The sequence below is a fragment of the Sinocyclocheilus anshuiensis genome, unplaced genomic scaffold (genome assembly GCF_001515605.1).
Source record: "Sinocyclocheilus anshuiensis isolate Anshui unplaced genomic scaffold, SAMN03320099.WGS_v1.1 scaffold3580, whole genome shotgun sequence".
NCBI classification, from domain to species: Eukaryota; Metazoa; Chordata; class Actinopteri; order Cypriniformes; family Cyprinidae; genus Sinocyclocheilus; species Sinocyclocheilus anshuiensis.
Genome location: NW_015552866.1, coordinates 25,827 through 52,544, shown reverse-complemented (window position 1 = coordinate 52,544; position 26,718 = coordinate 25,827). Strand labels below are relative to the sequence as shown.

General features: G+C 35.0%; 1 protein-coding gene across 1 annotated transcript; it reads left to right on the top strand.

Moving 5' to 3' along the window:
- The first annotated feature begins 8,131 nt into the window (after positions 1–8,131).
- LOC107668166 (protein phosphatase 1H-like) lies at positions 8,132–25,411 on the top strand. Its single transcript, XM_016459965.1, has 10 exons — positions 8,132–8,598; positions 15,183–15,300; positions 19,663–19,989; positions 20,814–20,926; positions 21,931–22,015; positions 22,153–22,271; positions 22,394–22,457; positions 22,790–22,897; positions 23,113–23,264; positions 24,183–25,411. Exons 1-10 carry the CDS (start codon positions 8,342–8,344, stop codon positions 24,328–24,330), a joined length of 1,491 nt encoding a protein of 496 aa, XP_016315451.1. The 5' UTR covers positions 8,132–8,341; the 3' UTR covers positions 24,331–25,411.
- The last annotated feature ends 1,307 nt before the right edge of the window (positions 25,412–26,718 follow it).

Below are 26,718 nucleotides of genomic sequence, written 5' to 3'. Positions count from 1 at the left end.
ATTATTATTATTATTATTATTTATATTTATATTTATTTAATAATTCCAAAAGAAAACACAAGCACATTAATTTTTAAAGAATAGAAGACTACTGAATAACAGGAATGACAAATATTTACTATTTACATATTTTATTTAAATTTTTATTTCATACTTACATATTTTATCTTAGAGCTACAATTTGGTTTGTCTTACTCCAAAAATAATAACAAAAATGGTGAAAATAATTTTTTTTTTTAAATGGTTCAGTAATTAATCATTTACTAAACGCCACTTCATTTGATATTTTGTGTATAATGCAATGACATTAAGACATTTTAAGTGTGGTTTAAAACAACCTGAGGGAAACTGATTTCATACGTCCACTGAATGAATACAGATTGAGTAATCGAAAACACATTTGTTAATGAACCCCAAATTGCACAGAACTTCAATCATTAATCATTCCTGATTCACTTTGTTCAATCAGTTCCAGCTTGATTTGCACTGAAAAGCTTTATTGCTACTGAGTTTGATATTGCTATTGATATTGGTTCCATATGGTAATTCCAGTACTATTATAACTTCGTCAGATTGCTCTGGCTTCCCACTTCCATAAGAAGCAGATGGGAAGAATAATCAATGAGGTCAGTGATTTCTTTGGCTCAGGGATGATGCACAGTACATTAGTGCTCACCTTTAATGACCAGACACTCTACTAGCATCATAAACAAACCCTCCCGCTGACGGGCCGTGCCCTGCACAACCCGGTCAATGCTTTTTGTTGTTGTTGCCTTTTGTAATGTTGGTCCATTTTAAGAACTTTTACAAATATACATTTTTTTAAAACAGACAAATAAATCAGATCATTTCATGACCCAAATGTAGTCATGAAGTCAACATCCAATGGGTAATCATTTTACCCCAAAAATGAAAAGACTAAATATATATTCTGCATAAAATAAATAAGTTCTATTTCATGACCATTTAGATTTTTGCTTTAACATTATTTCTAATGACAATTAAACACATTCTCATTACCGTAACGTCTCTGTTTGCAAATCCCATTGTTCTCAAAGGTGAATCTTGTTATTGAAATAAAGTAAAATAAAATATATTATTATTCACATAAATAAATAAATAATTAAATACAATAAATACAATGCATTGTATATTCTTGTTGCACATAACGGAATGGTTTTATTATTTAATTTTATTTATTTATTTTTTGCATTATGATAATGAGAAATTAGGAGTAAAACAATAATACCATGTAATAAATTAAGGAATTCATTTTATATTTTTGTTTCACATAACATATACGGTAATGATAATTGAAGCAGAGTGGGATATGAGGGAAGAAGCATTGTATATTCTTGTTGCACATAACGGAATGGTTTTATTATTTAATTTTATTTATTTATTTTTTGCATTATGATAATGAGAAATTAGGAGTAAAACAATAATACCATGTAATAAATTAAGGAATTCATTTTATATTTTTGTTTCACATAAGTTTTTTTTTTTTTTTCATTGCGGTAATGATAATTGAAGCAGAGTGGGATATGAGGGAAGAATGTACTATACACTAATGTAAAACAAAACAAAAATTATGGTCCTAAAATATGCTTCAGTTTATATTTTATAGTGAAATATAAACAAAACATGTTCCTAGTGGGTTTCTTTTCTTGATTCACCCAAACAGATTAACATGTTAGCTATGTAAAATGATGATGTGATTTAGAAAACTACCAACATTTGAAGCCCTTATGCTTAGATGAACAGCACTGATGTTTTGTGCTATATGTGCTATATGAAATTAATAAGCAAACTGATCTAAAACTAGAAACAATATAAGCATCCTCAGCTGTGGTGGTGTAGCACATAGAAGATGAAGAACATGAAGGAGCTGAATTGTGGAGTAATCTGTCCTCATTATCAGTGATGGATGTGTGTCTGTGGGACTGCGTTATATAACCTTTGCACTGAAGGTGCTTCATCTTCACTGGCTGTGTAATATTCTCAAAGAATTGATGGCAGTGCATCCAAACAAAATTGAAGCAGAGCACCACTATATCCAGGTTAGTGCAATGCATGACATGATTGTGAAATAAAATATGTGAATGTGCGCGATGACATGCACTGGGTCATTTGCACAAATTCTGAATTCAAATGGGTCACAAAACTGTTAGTGAAAGGCACATGAGAACTAGTGACAAGTGGCTCGGCGATGACTAAAGAATCACATCTGCGTTATGGTGAGGATAAGGACTGTGCTCACATTTGTTCTTATTTATTTGGGAGCCAGCACTTCTGGTTCATTAAGTCATTTGCTTAAGGATGAAACTTAAGCCTCTAAGATCAAATGTATGCTATATATTTCCTGAGATACCTTTATAGACCAAGCAGTCAATCACACTGCTGTTGCTTTCTTAAAGGTTAAGGCTCACTGAGTTTAGACATATAGTAATTGTGTGTCGAAGGCTGAATGCAGTAATATTTTTGAGTGCCCTTGTGAAAAAAAGTGTGCTATTGAATGTGCACTTGTAGTGATCTTCAAATCTATTTGCAAAATGTATTTGTAAAATGTATTTGCAGATAATATGCATAGTATTTAAAGAGAGTACACTTTCATGACAATGTCACATATAACACTCTCAGGTACACTTTTAAAAAGTACAGTTTTTTACTTTAAAGTATAGTTAAATAATGATGTTTTAATAATCTTTTGTCAAGCTTCAAAGAAGTACACTTATTTTTATGTGTTTATTAACATACTGTACTAGCCACATGTAAAGTATAGTGTTCTTTGATAATATATTTAACGTTAATATATTTTAAATGTACGAAATTCCAACTTCATCATTACAAATGTGTTCAATTTTCAATAGAAATGACATCAAAGTATATTTTAGTTTACCATGAATGCTTGCAGTACATTTGGTAGTAACCAAGATTATAGAAGTAATTATTAAATTACATATAAAGATATACTATATAAGTCCTATTTAAGTAGGTTTTTTTTAAATTGCATTTAATGATTTTTTACTATACATTTTCATTTAATTGCAAATAACATGCAGTTAATTAAAATATATATATTTATATATATATATATATATATATATATATATATATATATATATACCAAATGAAACAATGTTTGAAATATTGCAAATTTCATGTAAATTGAATGGAGGTTATATAATATTAAATTAGACCTCCTGAAGTGGTCGATCAACATTTTATGAAGAATAGGCAGCTCCTTTCACTAATTTCATGCATCATTCACCCTTTTCTTGGAAAGTGCCTTTTAGAACAGGCAGAAAGCACAAAACCCATAGGGTTTTTTTTTTTTTTTATGTGTTCAATTTTCAATAGAAATGACATCAAAGTATATTTTAGTTTACCATGAATGCTTGCAGTACATTTGGTAGTAACCAAGATTATAGAAGTAATTATTAAATTACATATAAAGATATACTATATAAGTCCTATTTAAGTAGGTTTTTTTTAAATTGCATTTAATTATTTTTTACTATACATTTTCATTTAATTGCAAATAACATGCAGTTAATTACACTGAGTTCACACTTAAGCATAATTGTTTTTATAAGTACTTTTTTTTTTAAGTATGCTAGTGTACTACATTTTTATGAGGGTGTGTGGAAATACACTGTGTATTTAAGGCCAAGGTGTCATTTTCATATAGTAACTCTAACCTTTACGTATACTGAAACACAATATATTTTTAGTCATTTCTGGAGTGAGAACGGTTTGATAAATTATAATCTGACATAAAATGTATACATCAAAAAAAATAAAAATCCCACCTCAGAGGTCTTTTAAGCTGTATCCAAAATTACAATCGGCAACAGTCTCATCATTTTCATCATCTTTTACATTTATTTCGGTTTGTTGTAGAAAATGTGTATTTTAATTAAATTTAATTAAACATTCAATTTTTATTTCATTATATTTTATTAAAGAAATTTTGCGATGCTTTGTGCAAAATTCTGTAATATGAACTCAAAAACTGATCCAAAATCAAAGAAGCGAGAAACAATCCTTTAGTGAAAATGTTACCAAAAAACGTTGTTGATTAATTTGAGGCCTACAATGTTTATTACGTATGATAAACTCTATACATGACCTAGATCAGGGGTGTCAAATTCAGTTGCTGGAGGGCCAAAGCCCTGCATAGGCTGCATCCGAAAACTGAAAAATGCTGCCTTCTTCGGACGCATTCCAAGGTAGGAAGGCATCAAGGCACGTCCGAATTCAATGTTAGCTTCAGTTCCTGTCTCCTGAGATGCCTTTATCTGGCCGATTTTTGAAGGCAGCATAGTTGTATCCGTCGCTGCCTTTGATATCCCACAGTCCTGTGCATTCCATTCTGTGACAGTTAAGCTAAAAAATAAAGATGGCGTCTGAAAGTTGCGGTCGGTGGTCAGTTTGTGTGTAAATGTACGTTTTTGATCAACGTTTTCCACTTTTGATGTCATTTCTAGCGAGAAATTAATATTGCAGTAATTAAATATTCACTTAGTTATCACCAAAGCTCTCTATATTTTGCTGTAGATCATTAAACCATTACTCTGCCTCAGAAGCCTGTCCGAAATCAGTTTCATGAGGTGCCTTCATGCAAAAACGCTGCCTGCAAAGTCATTGCCTCATACGTCAGCTGTCTAAGTTTTCAGATGCAGCCATAGTTTAGGTTCAACCCTAATTAAACACACCTGATACAACTAATCAAGCCCTTCAGGCTTATTTGAAAACTACATGGTATGTGTGTTGGTACAGGGATGGAACAAAACTCTGCAGGGCTCCGGCCCTCCAGGAATTGAGTTTGACACCCCTGACCTAGTTTAAGAGCTAGATATCTTATAAAGCACAAAACTATCAAACAACACCATAAACGTAGTGTAATATATTGCATGAGTAAGACTAGTAAGTCTTCTGAAGTTTTGTAAAAGCACTTTGTGTGATGATAAAATTGAAAAAGAATCTTTGTGTTTATGTGAACTATTCCTTCAATGTCCACATTCATTTTGCATCCTATGCAGCACTTACTGGGCCCAAACTAATGTGATGAATGAACACAGATATACATAAGTGTATGTGCTATGACTATGAAGAGCTGGTTGAGCCGCTCTCGGCATAGTCAGCTTGAATTAAGATGCCTGCTTGGCAACTAAATGTAAATTACTCTTATGGGCAATCAATGCAATGATAATAATGATGATAACACTCAAAGATCATTGTTTTCAAGTAGCTGCTTCATTTGTGTGTTAAGAGAAACCGAGAGAACTCATAGTGATAGAGAATGGATGGAGAGAGAAAATAATAATTATTATTATTATATACTAGAGAATATGTGACCCTGGACCACAAAACTAGTCATAAGGTCATAAGATGTATACATCTGAAAGCTGAATAAATAATCTTTCCATTGATGTATGGTTTGTTAGGATAGGACAATATTTGGCTGAGATACAACTATTTGAAAATTTGGAATCTGAGGGTGCAAACAAATCAAAATATTGAGAAAATCGCCTTTAAAGTTGTCCAAATGAAGTTCTTAGCAATGCATATTACTAATCAAAAATTAAGTTTTGATATATTTACGGTAGGACATTTACAAAATATCTTCATGGAACATGATCTTTACTTAATATCCTAATGATTTTTGGCATAAAAGAAAAAATGAACATTTTGACCCATACAGTGTTTTTTTGGCTATTGCTACATATACCTACATAATATACATAAATATACCCAAGTGACTTAAGACTGGTTTTGTGGTCCAGGGTCACATATTTATTTATTTATCTGTCTGTCTGTCTGTCTGTCTATCTGTCTATCTATCTATCTCTTTCTATCTATCTATTTATATCTATTTAGCCTGTTATTATTGTCATAAATTAAAATCTTGATCTAAAATCGAGATCTAGAGGCTGCATGCAGGCAGGAAGCCCGTGGTTTATGACACAGTACGGTTTAGCCTCTATCAAGCTTCGAGTCTGAAATGAAAGAGAACCAGTGTGGCAAACCTTGACATACTTTGATGATGAAAGTATCAGACATGGTATTTGAAATGTTTACCAGTGCCACATTAAACAACAGGACAGGCTGTATGTCTGAGACATGGATGCTTCATGGTCTCAGAAGATAGAGAAGAGCAGAGAGAATCCTTCAGAAGAAGCACATCAAGGTTCTCAGAGAATAGCAAGCATCTGAAAGCATCTTTGATTTAGCATATTTCTCTTGTCTCGGACTGTGTCACTGAGAAAACAAAGCCACAGGTTTTCAAATATAGTTATTAGTGCGTCATTTCACTTCAAGGCATCTCATGGGAAACACTGGACTCCCAGAGAGCTTGTCAAAGACACATTTGACTACAAAGATGTTTTAATGATGCAAAATCACATGCTAATGTGTCACATTTGATATCCACATCCAAGGGAGTGTATCCTGTATTTTGCTTAAAAGTACAGTTCACTAAAAATTTTTTAAATAAATATATATATATATATATATGTGTGTGTGTCATCGTTTACTCACCCTGAAAAAAAGCTGCTTTCATTGTAGGCCTTTCATTTTTTTATTTGCAATTTCTATCTATCTATCCATCCATCCATCCATATGTCTATTTATCTATCTACCTGTCTGTCATTTATTTAGCCTGTTGGTATTGTCATAAATTAAAATCTTAAATCCAGTCCCTTACAAAGGTACACCTTTCCTTTATTAGCACACATACTTTTCTTTTTTTCTTTTTCTTTATTTATAAGGATAACACACATTAATCAACATTTCTGTAAATGTAAATGTGTGTTAGCCAGTTTTCAACTTTTACACAATTTAAAGATGTAAACCTAAGTTTTATAGCCTGTTATTATTATAACAACAGAGAGTGTATCCTGTATTCTGTCTTAAAAGGATAGTTCACTAAACTATCCCTTTAAATAAATAAAATCTGTCATTTACTCACCCAGTAAACAGCCACTTCCATTGTGAGTTATATATTATATACAAGTTATATATTATATGTATATTGAACAGCAGCTACGCTAAGTATGTCTCTATTTGTTTCTCTGTTTTTGCCACGGGATGTAACTAGGATTTACACAAGCTTCAGTCTGGACCCAGAACACCTGAGAAGAGATGATGCCAACCCCTCAGAGGACCTCAGATGATGCCAACCCTGAAACAACATACAGAACTACCACATTTTGCTATAAGTTTGATTGCATCATATAATAATTGCTGTTAATAGTGTTCATCGTCTGTTTGATTACGTCTTTAATTGATTTTTCCATACATTTCTGCCATATGTACATTAACTGAGTCACCACTGATAAGCTACCACTAAATATTGTAGAAACTTAATTTGCTGTAAAGCTGCTTTGCAATGATTTGTATCGTGAAAAGCGCTGTACAAATAAACTTGAACTATTACAATAAATTGAAGTATATTATTATATATGTATATTACAATAACAAAAATGTTTTACATATTTTTTATTAATGACTTTTTTTTTATTCATGTTCTAAATTATTAATTATACTGTGCTAATGACAACTGTGAGAACCTTGACAGATTTCGTCTTGAAATTAACCTTAAATTTACATTTTATTATTATTATTATTCTCATTTAAAGGACGAAATCAATTTAAAATAAAAATTTCACTAATAAATTCCATAATTAATAAATACGAATTTATATTAATATTATATTACATTACATTATATTATTATATTAAATATTAATAATATACATATGAATAAAAACATGTAAAACATTTTTATTGTATGTATGTATATATATCACAATAACTAAAATGTTTTTGCATGTTTTCATTAATGCAATTTTATTTTATGAATGAAAACAATTTTTTATTCATGTTTTAAATTAATAATTTATACTGCGCTAATGACAATTGGTAGATGAACCCTTATTATTATTATTATTATTATTAATTTCATTGAAAATACAAAATTGCTTAAAATAAAAAATAGTCGGCCCCCCTGAAAGTCATCGTATAATTCTGTGGCCGCAGTGTACGTTCACTGGCTGGTCGGCTGAGAGTGCTCTAGTCTAGTATACAGCACTCACATCTTCCGTGCTATAGGCGGATATAAGCCTCTCGGGTGATGATACACACTCTGCAGGGAGAGGATTTTTTTCGATGAGGAAAGCACTCTGTCAAATCGTCACATGGGGTCAATCGCTTCCTGCATCGCGACTGAGCTGCTGTACGCTTTTGTGCGTTTTGTTTTTGCCGCGTGGCTCGTATAGCGTTATATCGTTAAGATTACCGTTGCTCGCGCGCCGCTGATGTCACATATTTTATTGCGATGATAAGCAAAGTTAAAAATGCCATGTCCTCACTGGTGGGCGGAATTATCCCGCACGGCCACCACCATCATCCGCAGCAGCACGGATCCGCGCAGAACGGCGGCACGGACGGGCTGCCGCCGCGCTTCCCCTACAGCCGACCCGAATTTCTGGACCTGACACCCGAGCTGCTGCACTACTCCACCGAGCACGCGTCCAGACCGGTCATCACGCTCAAGAGAGACAGCAGGCTGCCCTGGCGAACGGGTTACGCCGAGTGAGTCGTGTATTTTTGTCTTAGATGCGCATAATAAATGAATTGTTGGTTAAAAACGATACGGTTGGAGTGACGTCATTGGTGAGGAAGGTTATATGTCACGCCTAACCAAGGGCAAAGGCTCATCATCATCATCATCCTCCTCCTCCTCCAAGCGCTCTAGAGTCAGTTTTCGCTGGAAAGCGTGATACCTGCACTGATGACGTAGCTTACAGTTTACTGAACTAATTTTAAACATGAAAATGGTGCACGTCAGGTCATACGCATCGTTTATACGTAGGATACTGTAGCACTCGTTGAATGTATCTTTACCACAGTACAGGATGTACAATGTACCACACCACTGCCTGTGCAGCTGAGACAACATACAGTTTTAAAAACCTGCAAATGCCTGATTTCCTGGCCTACTAGAGTCTTTAAAAATCTTAAAAATGAATGGGAATTTCTTTAGTCATTGTGCATTACTGGGAACATTGTCCCGGGTTCCAGTGATGCACTAGGGCGCTAAAGCCCTATATTATTGGTGCATTCAAGTCATGTCCAAATGATGGTATTTAGGAGTAAAGTGAACCTAATGGTGTCATTTCCAAACAAAATCTTAGGACTTATGACTTTCCTAGTTGGGGAATTAAAATAATAATAAGAAGAAGAAAATTTAGGTGGAAGCAAACTGGTGTTGATCAAAATAATTGATTGTGAATGTTACCTATGCACTGTATGTTTATGTTTGCTATCTACTTAATATAATAATAACTTAATAAGATTTTATAATACATTTTAGATTTAGAGTTTTAGATATATTTTAGTCTCTTTAACAATATAATATTTTTCAATAAAAAATTTAAATATTACAAAGTAATATTAAATATTAATAATTAAAAAGAACTATTTATTTAAAATATGAGCAAAAATATTTCAGTAACGTCACATTGATACAGGTGAATAATGGGTGATAAAGGACTCAAGTTGTAATCTCAGAAGAAAACTTTTTTTATAAAACAACATTTTTTTTTTAATGCAGTAAATACAGGCAACAGGAAAAGTCACAGTCAAAAGGGATAGGAACCCTGACTTTCATCGGGTGTGGTCTGTTGAGTGAAGATCAAGGCTATACTTGCAAACAGTGGCCAAGATCAAAGCCAGGATGATGAAGCAGTCTTTGAGTCATACCATCAAATTAATGAATATAATGTTAGGTTGTTTGGGAAAATTGTAATATTTATGTGACATAGACCTTCTCTGAGCCCAGTGTGAGGAAGAGCTAGCTGAAGAAAGAGAGACTGGGTGAGAACAGACCCTGATACTGAAATAAGCCTGGTTAGCCTCTGGTTATTTCATCTATTATTAACCACAGTACAAGAGGAGAACTTTGTTTGAGGGCGTGTGATGACAGCAATTGAAACTGAGTGCATTCTCTCAAGTGTCGAAACAAACAGACTTTGTAGCTGGTAGCTTTAGCATGTGCTCACATACACTAGGGTGACCATACGTGCCATTTTCCCAGGACGCGTCCTGGCCAGGATTTCTATATTGCCTAAAATATCTAGGTTTTGGCTTTGTTTGCGTGTGCAGACCGATCGGTGTATGACATCAAAATACCATACAGACAGTTCCTTATGCTTTCAAAATGCTCTCGAGGTATTTTGATGTCATACACCGATCGGTCTGCACACGCAAACAAAGCCAAAACCTAGATATTTTAGGCAATATAGAAATCCTGGCCAGGACGCGTCCTGGGAAAATGGCAAGTATGGTCACCCTAACATAAACACGCTAGCAAACAAAGGTAAACTTATAAACAAAAGGTTTTAGCTCACATTGATTGTGATAATTTTGAGCAGCAAGTTCAAGTCAACATGAAACAGTCTTCACAGTCACTTTTAGTTCTAATGTGATGTATTTCAGAATAAAATATGCAACTAGAAAAACACAAGAAAACTATACTTGCTGTTTTCCATGCAATTCCAATTAATTGAGAACTAAAGCTTCCAGAATATGCAAAAGCACCATAAAAGTATCTTGGAAGTGTTCTATATATCTTGTGTGATATGTTTTGAAGACAGACCAAATACTCCAGAATACAATCTTCATAGACTTTAATCAGGTTAGATGCCTTATTGAATTTAATATGGATGAAAGCATGGCTGTGAGGCAGTTTTTACAATGGCACGCACTATACAAAGGTCCTAGATCATGTAATTTTAACAACTCACAACTTTCAAAACAGTTTATGGAGTATTTTTCTACTGAAAGCTTTCTCAGAAAGGCCTAAAAATAACAGTACAATCCATTGAATGCACTGGAGTTCTATCACTCACAGCCTCGTTTTCATTCCTGTCAAAAATTAAAATATGGCGCCATACTGACTATAGTCTATTGATAATGTTAACCAGATATCACTGAATCAGGGAGTCGAGAGTCAGATCAGTTAGATTCATAAATTAATCATTCAAAATGGTTTTGTAAACTGAATCAACTGATTCTTTGGATTCAAAATAGTCCAAATAAGGACTATTTCCAGCGAATAATGATTTAAATGTCTGTTTCTCTCACACATGCTATTGTGAGGCTTCATAAGACTACAGCACACAAGAATATTTTATAATACCTTTATAGTGCTATTGCACTTTTTTTTTAAAGTTTCATTGTAATTGCAGACAGCAAAATTTCTTACAAATTTGTCCTTTTTTAGTTCCCGAAAAGAAAGAAATTCATACAGGTTTGTATATGAGAGCAAACCATCCCTTTTAAATTCTGACAGAATCTTAAAGGCGTAGTATGTGATTTTTGAGAAATGCTGCTGATATTTGAAATCACAAAACAAACGCACCCCTACCCAAAAGGATCACATCTCTATCTTAATTGCCCCCAAATTCACAAACATGCTATGCAGCACAGGCAACTCCCCTATCATGAGTGGACATGCCCCTTACTGGTGATTGGTTAGAAGTGTGTTTTGATGCACAGTCCGATCCACTTTCAACAGCATTTCTCAGAAATAACTTACTGCACCTTTAAAGGTCCCCTGAAATGCTTAGAAACACGCAGCGTTACTCTATGTGTTGACGTCATTTTAACTGAAACAGGAAGACAGGGCGGGACATATCAAGCAGCCCTGCCCCTTTTTAAAATAGCCAATAGCGTTCGTTTATATCACAGCTTGGGCTAAAGCCGTTCAGAGCCGTTGAGCTCCGTAAAGCCGCATTTGACAGGGTATGCCAGCCACAAGCTTTGAATGCTTATATCTTCTAAATGCAAATTTTGTCACTGTTTTGGAGCACACTGCCTTATAGATAACCTTAAGACTAACATATTGATACTAACACCCAAAAAACTTTAATTTTGATTCCATGGGGACTTTAAAGACAAATTGTGGGCTTCAGATTAAAGGCAGCATTGTAGACATCTCAGATTGCTCAACTCCTGTTTTTTACTCTTAATCACACACACACACACACACACACTTATTCTTTATAAGATATTGCTGAGTCATCCACTGTGGCTCAAGGAGATTGGCTTTCTATGAACATGGTGTTGCCAAGTTGGCAAAGTTAAACAGATCCAGCGAGCACCCACGCCACAATAGATGAGTTCCTGTCAATAAATGTATGACTGCAAGTAAATTACAGTCTCTGGTTCTCTGTGGGGATGGGTCAATACTAGTCATTCAGTCACCCAACAACTAGTCAATTAGTGAGTTAGACTAGTTTATGTAAATTTTTTCCCTTTCATGTTTCAGTTTTTATAAACATGCACTTTTTTGTATTAAAGAATCCCTTCAACAATCATTTCAGTTTGACCTGAACAGTTTGTGTGGCACATTTCTGTGTGGCTATTGAAGGATGGGTCAGTGCAAACAATATTAATCAGCCAAATAATGGAATACTCTTTTATTTCTTTGCTTTTTAATCTACTTGACAACTAAGTCAGCAGGCACAATTCAAGATACACACTGCCATAGAAAGGTTTTCATTTATTCTCTATTCTTAAACACAGTGGGTGGAGGTGAAGAATTGCTCATCAGGTTTTTCGAATTATATTAAAGCTGCATCCCTCTCCTGAGCTCACAGCAATGTGAATATAAAACTATACACAATTATATAATGCACATAGTAATTTTCTTTTAAAAAGTCACTGAAAGTGGTTATTGGTTTTGATTAAGGATACTCTACAGCCGCTTTTATCGCACGAGGAAGGATAGTTGTGAGCACACATTTCCTGTGTGACATAGATTATGATAACTCAGGGTACATTTTATAAATCTAGGACTGATAAAATGGACTTTTGAATGTCTTTAAATGAAGACATTATGTTTACATATGTGGTATATATGCCTGAAGATGCATTGCGTTATTGAAACTCTTCTGAGAGTGTCAGATCAATGATGTGACTCATGATATTGTTCTCATTTGGAATTTACACACCATACTAGCTTTGTTTTTTTTTAAATGCCATGTAATTAATCACTCAGTAAAAAAAAATATTTCTTATGTTTCTAAGAAATATTTAAAAAAAAAATTTTTTTTTTTGCAATATACAACTAATTTTGTTTCCAAACCTTGCATTTTTTTTTTGGGATTGTGACAGGTTCACAAATTAATTTGCACTAAATGTGTGCTACACAAACTTAACATCATGCTGAAATGATCAAGAACTTTGTTAAAAAAAAACTTTAGCCCCTCTTTTTTTAATGTAAGTAATGGGGATCCTTCAGAAAAGCTATATATTTGGTCTGTAAGAACGCAACTGGGGTAACGGGCCTTGCTAATAAAGGGTTCAGTTTTGTGGCTTTACCTCATTGCTCTACTCTGTATTTTCCATAGACAATGACTTTAGTTCTGCTTCCTTTACAGTACATATACGGTTGTGCTTCACTTGATTTAAACACATTTAAAGAAATTGTACTGTTTTGAAACCTAATGTGGCAGAAGTAAAGTGACGTCAGAAGGAGGAACTTGCTGCAAGGAGAGACTTCCTCTTTTGAGAGGAGCTTGTAATGGGACTTTGTCAGCTGAATCTAATCGTTAAACCACAGCATAAAGCATGTATACAAATGTGTAGCATAATTCAGTTCACATTTATTTGTAAAGCACTTTTCACGATAAAGTGTTTCAAAGCAGCTTTACAAAAAATGAATGTTTATACATTACAATTATGCTGATTGTGGCTATATCGTTTAAAAATCATTTACATTTTTAATTTAGATGATGTGTCGACTTATATGATACAAGTACTGTTGTATACCCAAGACTGGCCTGCTTTCTGGTAACGCTTTTGATTATTTTCCATGGTCAGAGCTTAAATAATCAGTCTGGACTTTTGAACTGCTTAGTGAACCATTTGTAGAAGAAATATTGAGTAATAGTCACAAACCTTTGAAGTTTGAGCACTAACATTTCTAAATATCTGGTCAGGTCTGCTGGGTCATGGCTGTGGCCTCTGAAGCATCTTACTGCTCTCAGCAGATTAGGAAGAGAATGGCTTTTTATAATCCAGATTTGGGAAATAATGGCTTTATGTTTCTCTTCATGTTAGACTGCCGTCATACTAGAAATGTTATTCAGCTGCATAATAGGTGTCATATCTGAAAGTTATTGTTTTAAGTGAACGCAATTAGTTGCACCTGCAAAGAGGGACAAGGGCTTTTTGTGTGTGTGTGTGTGTGTGTGTGTGTAAATAGTTTTACAAATTATTGATAGAACACAGAACCTGCTAGTACATAAATATTATAAACTATAAAACTATAAATTGTGTCCCTATGACAATGGAATTGTTTAGCTGTTTATTTTTGACGCATGGTTGCAGCAAACAGCGAAGGTCATTGTGTCACTCACTGCATCGTACATTACCTGGTCTCTATGTGAAACCATTCATATAAACAACTTTTTTTGTGCTTGCAGCTGATAAGGCAAACTTTACATGTTTTTCTCACCATTACAGAACATACACTCTTTATACTATAAATGATGAGCCTATACTGTGCAGAATTGCAGTGTAGCACTGATCATGAACCTCTGACATCATTTGTTCTTTTACACTCTAGTATAAACTCTATTAATCTCTCACTGTATGCTTTCGTATATGGATCAGGTTTGCTAGCCCAGACCAGCTCTGCCTGGTGGGTCAGATTACTGTGTCATTCTGGGATACTCTTTTCCCTCTCTTGTGTGGTCAAATAAATCCTTGACAATTTAAAGCTCCATACAGTAGCATTATTTAGACTGTTTAAAGATGACTGTTTCCAACTCAGTATAATGGAAAATAATATATATAAAATAAATACTGTTGTTTTGAACTTTCTATTCATCAAAGAATCCTGAAAAAGTATCATGGTTTCCGCATAAAATATTACCTTTTTTCAACATTGATAATAATAAGAAATATTTCTGGAGCAAATCAGCAGCAAATCAACATATTAGAAGGATTTCTGAAGGATCGTGTGACATTCAACACTGGAGTAATGATGCTGAAAATTCAGCTTTGCATCCAAGAAATAAATTACATTTTAAAATATATTCAAATAGAAAATATTTATTTCAATATTTCACCATTTTTTTAAATAAGTGATTTGGTCTCTCTTTCAGGGTGATAAATGCTGGGAAGAGCATGCTGAATGAAGACCAGGCTTCCTGTGAGCTGCTGTATATCAGGAAGATGAGTAGTAAGCAGCAGCGCAGCTCCATGTTACAGGAGGACAGTGGGGTAAGTACTGTAAGTCTTTGACACAGCATCCGAAAAAGACCAATGCAGGATGTAGACTGTTGTTTGCATGAAAATATTGCTAAAGCCAAACTCCATTGAAATCAATGGTCTTCACTGCGCTTCAATTCTTGGTATCAATATTTATGAACCCACTGAAACAGATCAATAAAAAATATCCCTAATCTACTTTTTAATGGAACTGTTGTGGATCAGTTGAACTGGATAAAACTTGTCTCAGGTAAGATTATGAAAGATTTAGCTTGCTGATGGAGCACTGAACTCACTGATCCTGGAGATCCCATTGAGCTCAGGCATCTGTTGATGAAATCTAATCTAAATGTAAAGAAAATCCAGATATAATTGGAAAGCCTACCGTTTTGAAACTACACTACAGAACAATAAAGTTCTTGAAATTGACCAAAATTCAGTTCTGAACCGAACCCCTTGGTGATCATTATGAAAGGTAAAATAGCTTTCAGCAAGTATACTGACTACCTTTTGAAGTCAAAAATAAAGCAGGTGCCTACAAAAGCTGGTAGTGGTTCATCTGAAATGCACCAATCCACCAATAAACTTGTTCTGGTTCTTGGTTAGTACACTGCTCATAGCTATCTTGCCAAACTCAGTTATTCAAAACTAAATCAAAATATAGAACAGCACTGTGTGCTTCATTGCGTAATTGCAGATCTAAAATTATATAAATAAAGCTGAAGTTTCCAATACAAGCTGACATTCAAAAGACCTTTGTGTCTCAGCGAGCATGTTGAAGTGAAACTTCTTTTTTTCCGTGTGAGAGTTTTGATCATGTGATGTGGTCTAGTAGTGTTTTCACCTATCCTGGACTTATGACTCTGATCTCTCTGATCCTCATCCGCAGTCTGACCCTTACGTCCGCTCCGTCTTATCCCATAATAACACATGTAATCCAGTGCAAAAGTGGGAAAACGTCTTCTTAGATAATATTGCATTGCGAATTGAATAAGGTGGATTTTGGCGTCTGTTCAAAGACTTTGGTATTGTGCGGTCTGATGTAATTCTCCCTGTTACATTCCTCTCTCTTAAAGGGGTCCAGTTATACGTTTTCTCTTTTTTTAAACTTTAGTGTGTAATGTTGCTGTTTGAGAATAAGAAAAAAGATCTGCAAGGTTACAAAGCTTAAAATCCATTCTAAGAGATATTCTCTTTAACAGTAAATACTTTTGAAGAACTACAACAAACGGCTCGGTCAGACTACAACGCGCTTCTTTCTGGATATTGTGAAGTCACAATGTCACTCATTTGAATAATTCCCACCAACGGAATACGCAAAAAAGGGTGCGAGGCCTGGTCGAGCCGTGCTAGAGAAGATGAAGAAGAAGAGCTGCTTTAGTAGCGTATTGTCGCCATGTTAAAGAGGCGCTGTTTTTTCCACCAAAACCCCATTGTTTGGCCTTCCTAAGGTGAACAAACTTATTTTTAACACTTTTAACTACTGTTTTACTGCTGTTAATGTCATACTGTTGTAATTAAATAATACTACATTGAATACATATTATCGTTGCACTTTTCCTATAGACAGTTACCAGTCTGAAACTTACTGTAAAATCCATGCTTGCAAAGGTTCTGCACGATTCTCTTGTTTGTAAATATTGTCAGCGTCTGAATTAGTATGGCAAAATTGACACCATTGTTAATATTTACAGCTGAGCGGATGAAACTCATGGTTATGGTAAGGGGTGTGACCATAGACTGTAAAAAAGACTACCTAAAATGATGGAAACCATCTTTGGGAAAAATGTATTTGTGTAATTTGATTATTTAGTTCGGCTCACTTCCCATTCGTTTACATGGAGAGGGCGGGGTTTATGACCTATGCTGCAGCCAGACACCAGATGGCGATCGAAATGTTTTGGTTTCACTTTTCAGGTCGTGTGCATCGCACTTGTGAGTGACATTTCCGGAACACGCGGTTCGCCAATCACAACGCACTGGGCCAGCTAACCAATCAGAGCACATTTCGTTTTTTGGAAGGGGGAGCTTCAGCGAAACAGGAAGTAAACAGGGTGTTTGAGACAGAGTGGGAAAAGAGGTGCTGCAATAATATAAAATATGTGAAAAATATTGCGTTTTGGGAACAATTGAGCATGAAAACCTATTCTAGTACACCCCAAAAAACTAAATCAAGACTTCGTAAAAGGGCATAATAAGAGCCCTCTCACTTATGTTCATATAATGTATTAGTAAAATTGCATAGGATAGATTAAAAATGAGACAATGGTTGATCTGTAGTCTGTTTTGTTGACCGTAAAAGGTATAGAACTAGATTTTGACATTTAATTGGAGAAAATGTATGTGGGTGGCTGCCAGGGTGTTGCTAATGTGTTCTGAGCATGATGCCGTATGGTTGCTAGGGTGTTGTGGATGGTTGCCAAGGAGTTTTATTATCATGTTGCTTTATGGTTGCTATTTGCTTCTATTTAATCTCATTGATGCGTACAAGAAACAGTTGAGTTCATTGACGAGATCTCATTTGTAGGCAGTTTCCAACAATCAGAAATGGACTGTTAATCTCCAGCTGTGTTTACTCACGAGAGTTTGTTAACCAGGACGCTGACCTCTCACTTCTCTTCCCTTCACTGCCCTCCCCCACTTAATACCCCTCTCAACTGCTCTAAATCAATTACATCATCCTATCATCTGCTGCGCTGCCTGTCTGCAAGAGTCTATATACAGACAAATAAATGGCAGATAAAAGGATAGCAAGGCCACATATTCACTTGACTTGGACCTCTTGCTCTTTAGAATCAGAGATCCAGCTACAACCGTTTGCTGATGCCGCTGGCCTTCCCAGCTGGCTGTTGATCTGACATGACTGAGCGAGTGTAATAATTCCTTACATTTATATAGCGCATTTCTGGGCACTCAAAGCGCTTTACATAGAAGGGGGGAATCTCCTCAACCACCACCAGTGTGCAGCATCCACCTGGATGATGCGACCGCAGCCATATTGCACCAGAACGCCCACTACACACCAGCTTTATTGGTGGAGAGGAGAAAGAGTGATGAAGCCAATCAGCAGATAAGGGATGGTTAGGAGGCCATGATGGTCAGAGGCCAATGGGCGAATTTGGCCAGGATGCCGGGGTTACACCCCTACTCTTTTTCGAAGGACATAGTGTGTAAGCTGAGTAAGCTCTCTGAGTTAATCTCGTCAACAAGTAATGACAGGAAATTGAGATTGGAGAGTGTTTCTAGAAAAACTATGGAATGGGTCCAGATGCCCCCCTGTGGTTTTGAAAAGGCTTTACATGTTATTGTACCATCTTACATTGCTCTCTGAAATACTTGATATTGATTGGTCTATTGTGTCAGAAGTTTTCTGTTGAAACTTTTCTAAATTGTATAACTGATCTATGTCCCAGACTAATCTGCTAGTGTGATTGGTTTATTCAAAACTACTACCTTTTGGTATGGCAAATTATTAAAGGGGAAGCGTATACTTTTTTAAATGAATTACATTTTTTATTTATTTATTTTTTTTTTTTACAATACTTTCTCCTATTCTAGCTAAAGTACAGCTATAAGTAAGCCACTGGTAGTTTGAGCTCCCAAAGAGTGTAAACATTGTGGTTTTGTGGCTCATTCGAAACATTGCTCTGTTAGTTTGAAGCAAGAGGTCAATGTTCAGATGGTTAGCATGATCCAATTAGCCCCTACTGGTAGAAACTGTAACTAAAACATTATGAAGCATCTTAAAAAGCATAAAAATAAAACACATCTTTTCCAAAGTAATTCTGAATAGATAAATTAAAAAAGTATATATATTTTATATATTTTTAATGTACATTATTTCTTTATATTATAACATATTATATTTATATAATGTACCCAATTGCATAAGTTTGGGATAGGCTACCTGATAGTCATTTACGTATTCTGACTAAATTAATTTTGTTTTGTTTTTTATTTACATACATTTACTTATATTATAATTTATATAATTTCATTAAATTTTATATATATTATATTTTTATATAGTTTATATAAATTTTTACTAACAAACAAACAAATTAATTAATAAATAATCGATCGATCGATCGATCAATCAATCATTCAGGTAGACCCGTCTCAAACTTATCCAAGTGGGTGTATTATATTAAATTATATATAGATTTTTTTATATTATTGTTGTTGTTGTTGTTGTTATATTTGTTATATTATTATTAAATGTTTAATATAATATACCCAATTGCATAAGACCTGATTATTTGAACAATGACATAGTGTACAGGAGGGGAAAAAAAGTAATTGTTATTGTAGTTCTGTTTCATGCTGCTAATGGTGCAGAAATTACACACCTTGTCCTCTTTCTCATCCCTTCAGGACACCACAGGCATTCCCATGCACTTCTGGGGAGTGTTTGATGGACACGCCGGCTCTGGTGCTGCTCTCATGGCATCCAAACTTCTCCAATGTATCATCCGCGATCGGCTTTGTGATGTGGCCCATCTTCTCGAAAATCAAAACAGTCCTCCACCTATCTGTCTGGCTAAGAATGGGAGTCCCTTCCAGGCTGAGGCAAAGAAAGGGGCCTGCTTAGATGGAGAGAAGCAAGATGGGCTCCTGGATGAGCCGCGGTTCCACATGGAGAAAGACATCAGTGTGGAGAGCCTGGTGATGGGGATCGTAGAGACCGCCTTCAGACAGATGGTGAGAACTGTAAATGATAAGATACGCCTGTGGACTTTTTTATGAAGGACTAGGTGTGCAAATTAAAAATAAAATAAAGAAATGATCAGTTTATTCAAAAATACAAATGGAAATAAATTTGAAACCATTTATTTAATTCATGTTTAAATGTTATTAGATGTAACAAATAATAAATTGATATATAATTTTAAAGTGCAACATCTATAATGCATTAAGTGTGTCATTAAAAAATAAAATAAATGATCAATGTATTCAAAAAGACATGTAAATTTAAAAATGAATCATTGTTTAAACTGACGGATATTTTAAACAATTTATTGAATTATTTATTATTTTTTAATTTATTTAATTCATGATGATATGTTGGTAGATGCAACAAATAATTTTAAGTGGAACATTTCAAGTGCATAATTATAAAGCATTTGCCAGCTATTTTTCTTTATCCCTTTGCCGCTTTGCTTAAAAATTCTATTGGACACTTTACATTTGGCAGCAGCCAATGAACTTTCGACTGAATTTAAAGACACCCCTCTATAAAGCGTGTCATGTTTTTTGTGTGTTTTTAAAAATGCAGTTTAAAGTTATTATTGTATTATTTGTATATTGTATACATTTTAAACATGAATAAAAAATCGAAATATGTCTATTTATTTGTCCATTTGAACAGTGATATATTAATGTTTTATTTTATTTGTTGGCACAGATGTTTAAACGTTAAGACTGGGCATTATACACAGAACTCATATTGTGATTTTGCAGACTGTTGTGCAGATGTGTGCAAATAGAAGAGAAAACTGAATCTGTGTCTGTGTCCCACTCTATAGGATGACCTGATAGAAAAGGAGAAAGAATCTTTCAGCATCTCGGGTGGCTGTTGTGCCCTGATTGCAATTCACTTGTTGGGGAAACTCTACGTAGCAAACGCTGGAGACAGCAGGTAGGAGGACTTAAATGATACAGTGAATAAATGTGCATGTTATATGTGACCCTGGACCACAAAACCAGTCATAAGGGTCAATTTTTCGAAATTGAGATTTATACATCATCTGAAAGCTGAATAAGATTTCCATTGATGTATGGTTTGTTAGGATAGGACAATATTTGGCCGAGATACAACTATTTGAAAATCTGGAATCTGAGGGTGCAAAAAAATCAAAATATTGAGAAAATCGCCTTTAAAGTTGTCCAAATGAAGTTCTTAGCAATGCATATTACCAATCAGAAATTAAGTTTTAATATATTTACGGTAGGAAATTTACAAAATATCTTCATGGAACATGATCTTTACTTAATATCCTAATGATTTTTGGCATAAAAGAAAAATCGATAATTTTGACCCATACAATGTATTTTTGGCTATTGCTACAAATATACCCCAGCGACTTAAGACTGCTTTTGTGGTCCAGGGTCACATATTAGCAATCTAAGAGGCCTTTATATTTTAGATAAAAGAAAGAAATGTGCATCAAAAAGTTGAATGTCGAACCTAATCTTGCCAAGATGCCCATTTTAGACTGTGAACTTGCAAATCATAAAAGTTTAATGTATTTTTGTTATAGAAGGACATTGTACAGTATTATTATTATTGCCTCAGTAAATATTGAAATGTCTGTCTAATGAAATATGGAGGAAATTGTTGTTGCTTGAAATGAAAAGATGCCATTCATATGCCTCTAAGGAGACAATGCTTCTTCTGTTTTACTGTTATTGCAGCAGTACGTTCCATGTTAATTTTGCAGATGTTGGCCAAGTGACTCAATGACTGTGACAGTTAGCAATGATGATAATCTAGGGGATTTTATCAATAAATGAGAAAATAATTGCATTAGGTACTGTATGGAACTGTAAATAGTATATATAACTTACTATTTACAGTATCATCCAGTGTTTTATAAATGGCTTAGGAACACTTGTAAAATTCCCAATGTTATTTTCCCACAGAGCCATAATTGTCCGAAACAGTGAGGTCATCCCAATGTCCAATGAATTCACACCAGAAAGTGAAAGACAGCGGCTACAGTACCTGGTGCGTCATCTGGTGTGATTGTCCTATAATTTCCATTCCATTCTAAATCCTGTTCATTCATTAATCATGTCTGCTCCATTTCTATTAGCTCTTCAATACTGTTACACTTCCATCGCGTTTGTGCTGTTTTTGTCTAGGGCTTCCTCAAACCGGAGCTGCTTGGGAATGAGTTTACACATATTGAATTCCCCAGACGTATCCAACACAGTGAACTCGGCAAGAAGATGCTTTTTAGAGACCACACAATGACTGGCTGGTAATTCTAAAGCAGGCTTAATTTTATAACATAAATTGTTATTTTATTTACATATACTGTATATAAAACTTTTAAGTCTTTGGTTTTATTACATTCATAACCATTACCTGTTATTATTTCAGGGCATATAAGACAATTGTAGAAGACGATCTCAAGTTCCCGCTGATTTATGGGGAGGGGAAAAAGGTAAGCGAATAGTTCTGCTTCTTTTTCATTTCAAAAGGTCCAGGTGCTGTAAATGGATTTTATTTAAAGCTGCATAACGGTTAAATTTGTTACAGACCTAACATATAATCTAATGAAGGCGTCTGAAGCTTTTTTTCTGCAGTTTTCACAGCTATTTATTACAGAGCAGGAGTAGTGAGGTGTTGCAAATTGGAATTGCTAAAATGTTCTGCCACTTGTAGGCCAGAATAATGTCTCGTTTGATAAAGTTTGTATGAATATAAAATAGCCTTTTTGCTCTAACAGCACATAAATCTCCAGCTGTGAGTGTGTGTGTGTTTGTGTGCTCTTAGGCTCGAGTCATGGCTACTATTGGAGTAACGCGTGGTTTAGGGGATCACGACTTGAAAGTGTACAACTCCAACATTCATATCAAACCTTTCCTATCCTGCTGCCCAGAAGTGAGTATATTACTGGATATATTTTATGCAAGGTCATTTATTTACTCATTCAAATAGTCGTTTAGCTACTAGTTATTGAGTCACTTCTTGATTTAAATGGACAGTTCACCCAAAAAGTTTCATGTTATTTCAAACCTGTTTTTGTGTAAATAAAAAATATATGGCATATGAAGCATAACAGCATCAAAATAATATACTATCATTCTCATATCTAGGTCAAGGTGTACAACATCTCTGAGCACAAACATGGGTCTGATGATGTCCTGATCATGGGTAGTGATGGACTATGGGATGTTACAGCTGACAGAGATGTTGCCGACGCAGTATCGACTTTCTTGTCTGGTCGTGAGCCCAATGATCCCATGAGGTAAGCGCTAGATCTTTCCATCGTAACTGACCTGATCACAGGTAGATCTCCTGGAGATCAGTTCAATTCGCCATAATGGACAGCACACATTTCCCCCACACATTCACAAAAATATTGTAAATGCAAATAATAAAATGTAACTACACTACCGTTCAAAAGGTCGGTAGATTTTTTCGTCTTTAAAGTCTCTCATGCTTGTCAATACAGCTTTAATTTGATCCATAATACAGTAAAAACAGTAATATTGTGAAATATTATTGTAATATTTAATATTTTGTTATAATATTTAAATATTTAACATTTTAAAATGTAATTTTAAGTGATGGCAAAGCTGAATCAGTTTCACGCAATCCTTCTGAAATCATTCTAATATGCTGTTTTTGTGCTAAAAAACATTTATTATTATCAATGTTGAAAACAGTTGTGCTGCATAATATTATTGTGGAAACCATCATTTTTCCCCCAGAATTCTTTGATGACTAAAATTGTATTTATTTATTCAGAAATGTTTATATATATATATATATATATATATATATATTGCATAATTATATTGCATTATATTATTGTATTGTATCTAATAATATAAAATGTGTTTTATATTTTCATTTATATGAAATCGGAATCTTGTGTAACATAAATGTCTTTACTGTCACTTTTGATCAATTTAATGCATCCTTACTAGATAAAAAGTATTAATTTCTTTTAAAAAATTACTTTTGAAAAAATTACTTACTTTTGAATGTTAGTATATATAACAATTTATAGTTAGGATGATCATTTGCTGAATCGGGTGTGTTGTAGTAGTTACACCAGTAGATGTCAGTGTACAGTTTGTCGTCACCAAGGCCCTCTGTTGTCATTTTTTATTTACTTTAATGCTCAAATGCTGAAACCATGTTTGTCATGCTTTTAAAGGTACACTTCAGCAGCACAAGACCTCCTGATGCGCTCACGTGGAGTCCTGAAGGAGCGAGGCTGGCGCCTGCCCAATGAGAGACTTGGCTCAGGTGATGACATCACCGTGTTTGTCATTCCATTGGCCGGGGCAGAGTTAGAGACATGACCAGGTTGGACCACCTTCACTGGACAAGCACACCAGGACACGCGTCCCTGGCTCCATCCCAGAGAAAGGGCTAGGAAAGCCAAGAAATCCATTTTCAATCAGTCAGATGGCTCGGATACGAGAGACGTTAAATGCAACTTCCCCTTGTCCTCCTCCTTCTCCTCCGAGTCATACCATGAATATCGTCAAGCCCATGTCAGGTGTGAGGTGACATCATCAAGTGCCATTCTTCTCGCTCTCCATTTCCTTTCCGATTTGTCGAACGCACCTCTGCAAGTCAGTACGGGACGGTAGGGCTCATTACGTTTGAGTATTCTTTAACACGAGTTTGAATCTGAATCTCAGTGTGGCAAAAGGAACAAGACAATACTGCTAAAAAATCAAAGCCCTGATGGCAAGGGAAATAAAAACCGAAGCACTTTATATGTAGCAGAATCCATTTGAGCTGTAATTTAAACTGCTGATTATATTTCCTAACTGTTCTCTGACTGTCTCCAAAGAATGTTTCTGTCGACCGAGTTTAAGGTTTTCTATAGCAAAATGCAATCAACAACAAAAAACGATGGGCATTTCCTGCGAATGCAGAGTTTTTTTGTTCATTTCAGCTGTTTTGGGTTCAAACAGGCATCCTTTTACATGGAAGCAATGCAAATGTCTATATTCTGAAACTAGTATTAAATATAGTTCTGTAGAACTAAGCTCACAAATAACCTAAATCATCTAGTACAGTGTAAGTCATTGACGTGCACCAGGCTTTCCATTCACAACCGAACTGATTGCTTGAACTGCTGTAGATATGAACATCGTAGCTGAATGACCTGTTTATTTTGCTGTAGATAAAACCTAATTTGGTCTGAAACCATGTCAGTAAAGAATCTCAAATCCATCAACCATCTAGATTCAAACCTGAAACTGAGAAACCTGGAATTAGTTTCATCAGTCACGTCTTTTTGTACACCTTGAATGTACCTTATTTCCTTTACTTGATGTCAGTGTTGTGTCTGTGAAGTATATAGTAAATATATATTGACTTCTGCCTTTCAAATGATGATTCATTGTCAAAGAATTACTCTTTGCAAATTATGTGACTAATTCTAAGTAAATCTATCCTTTTTATAATGGCTATGTTGTTATTTTTTGTGCTACATTAATTTGCTCTATTGTGCATGAGAAATTAGTGTTATTGGTAGGGTTGGGTACTGAACTCGGTACTTTTAAGTGTACCGACCGAATTGCGTCGGTACTACCGAGTACCGATTCACGTTAAATCAATCGGTGCCAAATTTCGGTACCTGAGAACGCATCTGGGCGCATACGCTACAGAGAGAGAAAGAGAGACCCTGTGACCTGAGGTCACTCCTGCAACTCATTCAAACAACACACAGGGCAAGCCGAAATGTTCTGAAGTGTGGTTACATTTCTAGGACAATATGGTTTCTGCGAAAACGCGGAAAATAAAAACGCGGTTTTGTTTACTACACAAATACTGAATCACGCGTGACGCTCACGTGATTTCTGGGCTCTGCCTCTGCATCTCACTATATGACGGCATGAACTAGTGATGCAAAGTCCAATTCATTTCCGCGAACTGGTTCTTTTCGGACAGATTGGCTCATTGAACAATACAGATCAGTTCATTCAGCATAAGGGACAGCTCTGAGTTTCTGGGTTTCATCTATCCTGCAAATGAGAAACTTGGGTGTCATACTATACCAGGGTTTCTGCGGGTCTTAAAAAAGGTCTTACATTTAGTTGTATCAAATTTAAGGCCTTAAAAATTTTAAATTGTACAAGAAAGTCTTAATTATGATTTCAAGAGGTCTTAAATTTGGGGACGGAAAGACTAGAATTGCGATATGGCTGAATGTGACGATTAAACTTCAAAAGGCTATGATTTCATTAAATAAACATAAGCGCTGCATGTTCAAAGTCCGGTGCTGCGCTGCTTTGTGTTCTGCTGTTACCGGGGAAACAAAATATTTCTACCAAACGCTCCACCTGCTGTCAGAATGAATGAGCATTTTCAATAAAACTGATGTTTTGTTCAGAGTTCAGACAAATGCAAAAATCGACCGATGGTTTTACCCTGCAAACACGCAGAGCTTTAAATGTGAACTGGTGGATCGATAAGAAGACAATGCATTATAAAAATCTAAACAGAATATGCGATATATATGGTCTGCGATAATATTGTAATTGTTGTTTTAACGATGTGCGATTTGATATTATCGAGTATATCGCGAAAAGCAAACAAAACACACCCACAGAGTGCACGCATACATTACGTGAAGAAGTCTTAGTAGTTTAGACTAGTGCGCGTTCTTTCACTGCATGAATCAGTCTATTCAAATGAATTTAGAATGATCACATAATTCAAGATATGGGGCA

Bases quoted from the DNA above. Each gene is read 5' to 3' on its own strand.
- LOC107668166 (XM_016459965.1), top strand. From the start codon at position 8,342: ATGATAAGCAAAGTTAAAAATGCCATGTCCTCACTGGTGGGCGGAATT. The intron at 19,990-20,813 runs GTGAGAACTGTA...CCCACTCTATAG, and splicing joins AGACCGCCTTCAGACAGATG to GATGACCTGATAGAAAAGGA. The intron at 22,898-23,112 runs GTGAGTATATTA...TCTCATATCTAG, and splicing joins TCCTATCCTGCTGCCCAGAA to GTCAAGGTGTACAACATCTC.